Source organism: Phytophthora parasitica (genome assembly GCF_000247585.1).
Source record: "Phytophthora parasitica INRA-310 unplaced genomic scaffold supercont2.28, whole genome shotgun sequence".
Lineage (NCBI taxonomy): Eukaryota > Oomycota > Peronosporomycetes > Peronosporales > Peronosporaceae > Phytophthora > Phytophthora nicotianae.
In genome coordinates, this window is record NW_008649014.1 from 31965 (window position 1) to 33752 (window position 1788).

General features: G+C 53.0%; 2 protein-coding genes across 2 annotated transcripts; both read right to left on the reverse strand.

Moving 5' to 3' along the window:
* Positions 1-290: 290 nt before the first annotated feature.
* Positions 291-659, reverse strand: PPTG_12143 (hypothetical protein; the record flags this gene model as incomplete). Its single annotated transcript, XM_008907837.1, has 1 exon — positions 291-659. One exon carries the CDS (start codon positions 657-659, stop codon positions 291-293), a length of 369 nt encoding a protein of 122 aa, XP_008906085.1.
* Positions 660-797: 138 nt separating this feature from the next.
* Positions 798-1172, reverse strand: PPTG_22999 (hypothetical protein; the record flags this gene model as incomplete). The annotated part of the gene is made up of 2 exons (XM_008907838.1): positions 798-989; positions 1092-1172. The coding sequence occupies 2 exons, from the start codon at positions 1170-1172 to the stop codon at positions 798-800; spliced, it is 273 nt and encodes a 90-aa protein (XP_008906086.1).
* Positions 1173-1788: the final 616 nt, after the last annotated feature.

Consider the following 1788-nt stretch of genomic DNA (forward strand, 5'->3'; position numbering starts at 1 on the left):
ACTCGCCCAACTTGTTGTCACCGAGCCTCCCCTTGATAGTTCGATTAGTGTAAAAGTGAGTCTTCAATGCATTCCGCTTGACAAATTCACGCGATACGTGGCACCACAGTCCAACAGAAACTTGGTACCGAATTTGTTTCCACCCTGTACCATTGCTCCTTCAATCGAAAACAACAGTGCACGGTTGTAGACGAGAGGGTCGTCACAAAATAGATTCAACGTATCCTCGTTTTTGGTTAAATCTTCTTCACTAGTCTTCTCCACGTCAGGTCCCTCTTCTACTAGCGTGGCTAATCCTTTCCCTCGTCACTCTTCAGCTTCTTGCAGTCACGCTTGAAGTGTCCAGGCTTCTTGCAAAAGTAGCACACATACCCTACCTTGGTCTGTTCCGCGGGGACGAAGTGACCCGGATTGAAGGACTCCTTGCTGAACGGACTTCTTGTCGCGGAACTGGCTGGAGCTCGTCCGTCCACGGGCTGTTGCTCACGCCTCGGTTTCTCGCGAGTTGCCTTGTGTTCACCACTTAAATGAGACATCTCATATTTGGCAGCTTTGTCTATTGCCTCACTCAGCGGCGTCGCATTCTGAAGCTTGACGTAGGCTTGTGTCGCACGCTTGAGTCCGTCACAGTAGGTGCTGACTTGGTGGGCTTCGCTCATGTCCTCAACACGGAAGATCAATGACGAGTACTTGCCGTTGTACTTCTAGATGTCATTGACCTTGTGGAGTTGGCGAAGCTTCTGTCGTAGCACGGCCTGGTAGTTGGAGGCTTTGAGGGCATCATCCGTAAACCGGCGTCATGTCTGCTCGTCCACAGATGTTCTGGAGGCCCAGAACAGAAACCATCCTGATGCAGGTTCCTCCGTCGCTGTCCCAGCGATCAAAGATAGCGTGTGGTTGTCGTATGCTGCGTCATCGCCGTTGATCCGGCACAGTGTCTCATCTTCAAAGCGCCACTGGCGCACGTCCTCGTCGCGCTTCCCCTTAAACTTCGGCGGGCCCCTCGAAACGCGAGGTTAGGACCCCGTCGGTTGCTGGCGTTGTGCTCGATTGTTCGCTTGGTGAGCTAGGATATCAGAGCGTAGTTGTACAAGCTGCGCTTTCAGCTCCACTTGTCTCTCTCCTCCCGGAGACGGCGCGTCTTGGTCGTTCTTGCGCGTGGCGGGGGCCATGGTCGTCGAGTCTTAACCAACAAGTGCTATCAGTATATCAATCCGGCCCCTTGAAGGCGGAAGAGAAGGAAGAAGAGAGTCTTGGGGCTGGCGTGGAGAAAGCGAAGTGTGCTGGTCTCCCTGACCAACTGCTCCCAACCAAACAACTGGTTGAGAGAGCCGCTCAATTAGTTAATACTATCTCTAATATCATACTTTTCGATTCTCGTATGCAGTCTACTTGAAACACCGGTGAGGAAGCATAGAACAGGTGCGATCTCCACGAGATCGTTGTCGGATGACGTGCGCTTGCCGTTTGGGAGTCCGGATGGACACAGTATCCCCGTCGTAGGCGATGACTTGGCCAATTACGTACTTATCTTCGTCAACCCTGAATACCGGATTACGCAGCCACCCCCTGGCGCACCATTGTTGTACTCAGATGCATCCAGCCGCCGATTGCGTTCGATTGAGGTGTGAACGTGGATGGTTCCATGGGGTGGTGCAAGGAGTTTGACCGTTACCAATGTTCCGGAAACGGGGGTCACGGAGCGGTAGGAAGGCGTTGTAACTAACTTTCCTGGAGCATCTTCCGGCATGAGTAGCACATGGACGGTGGAGGGCACCTTGCTTTGGA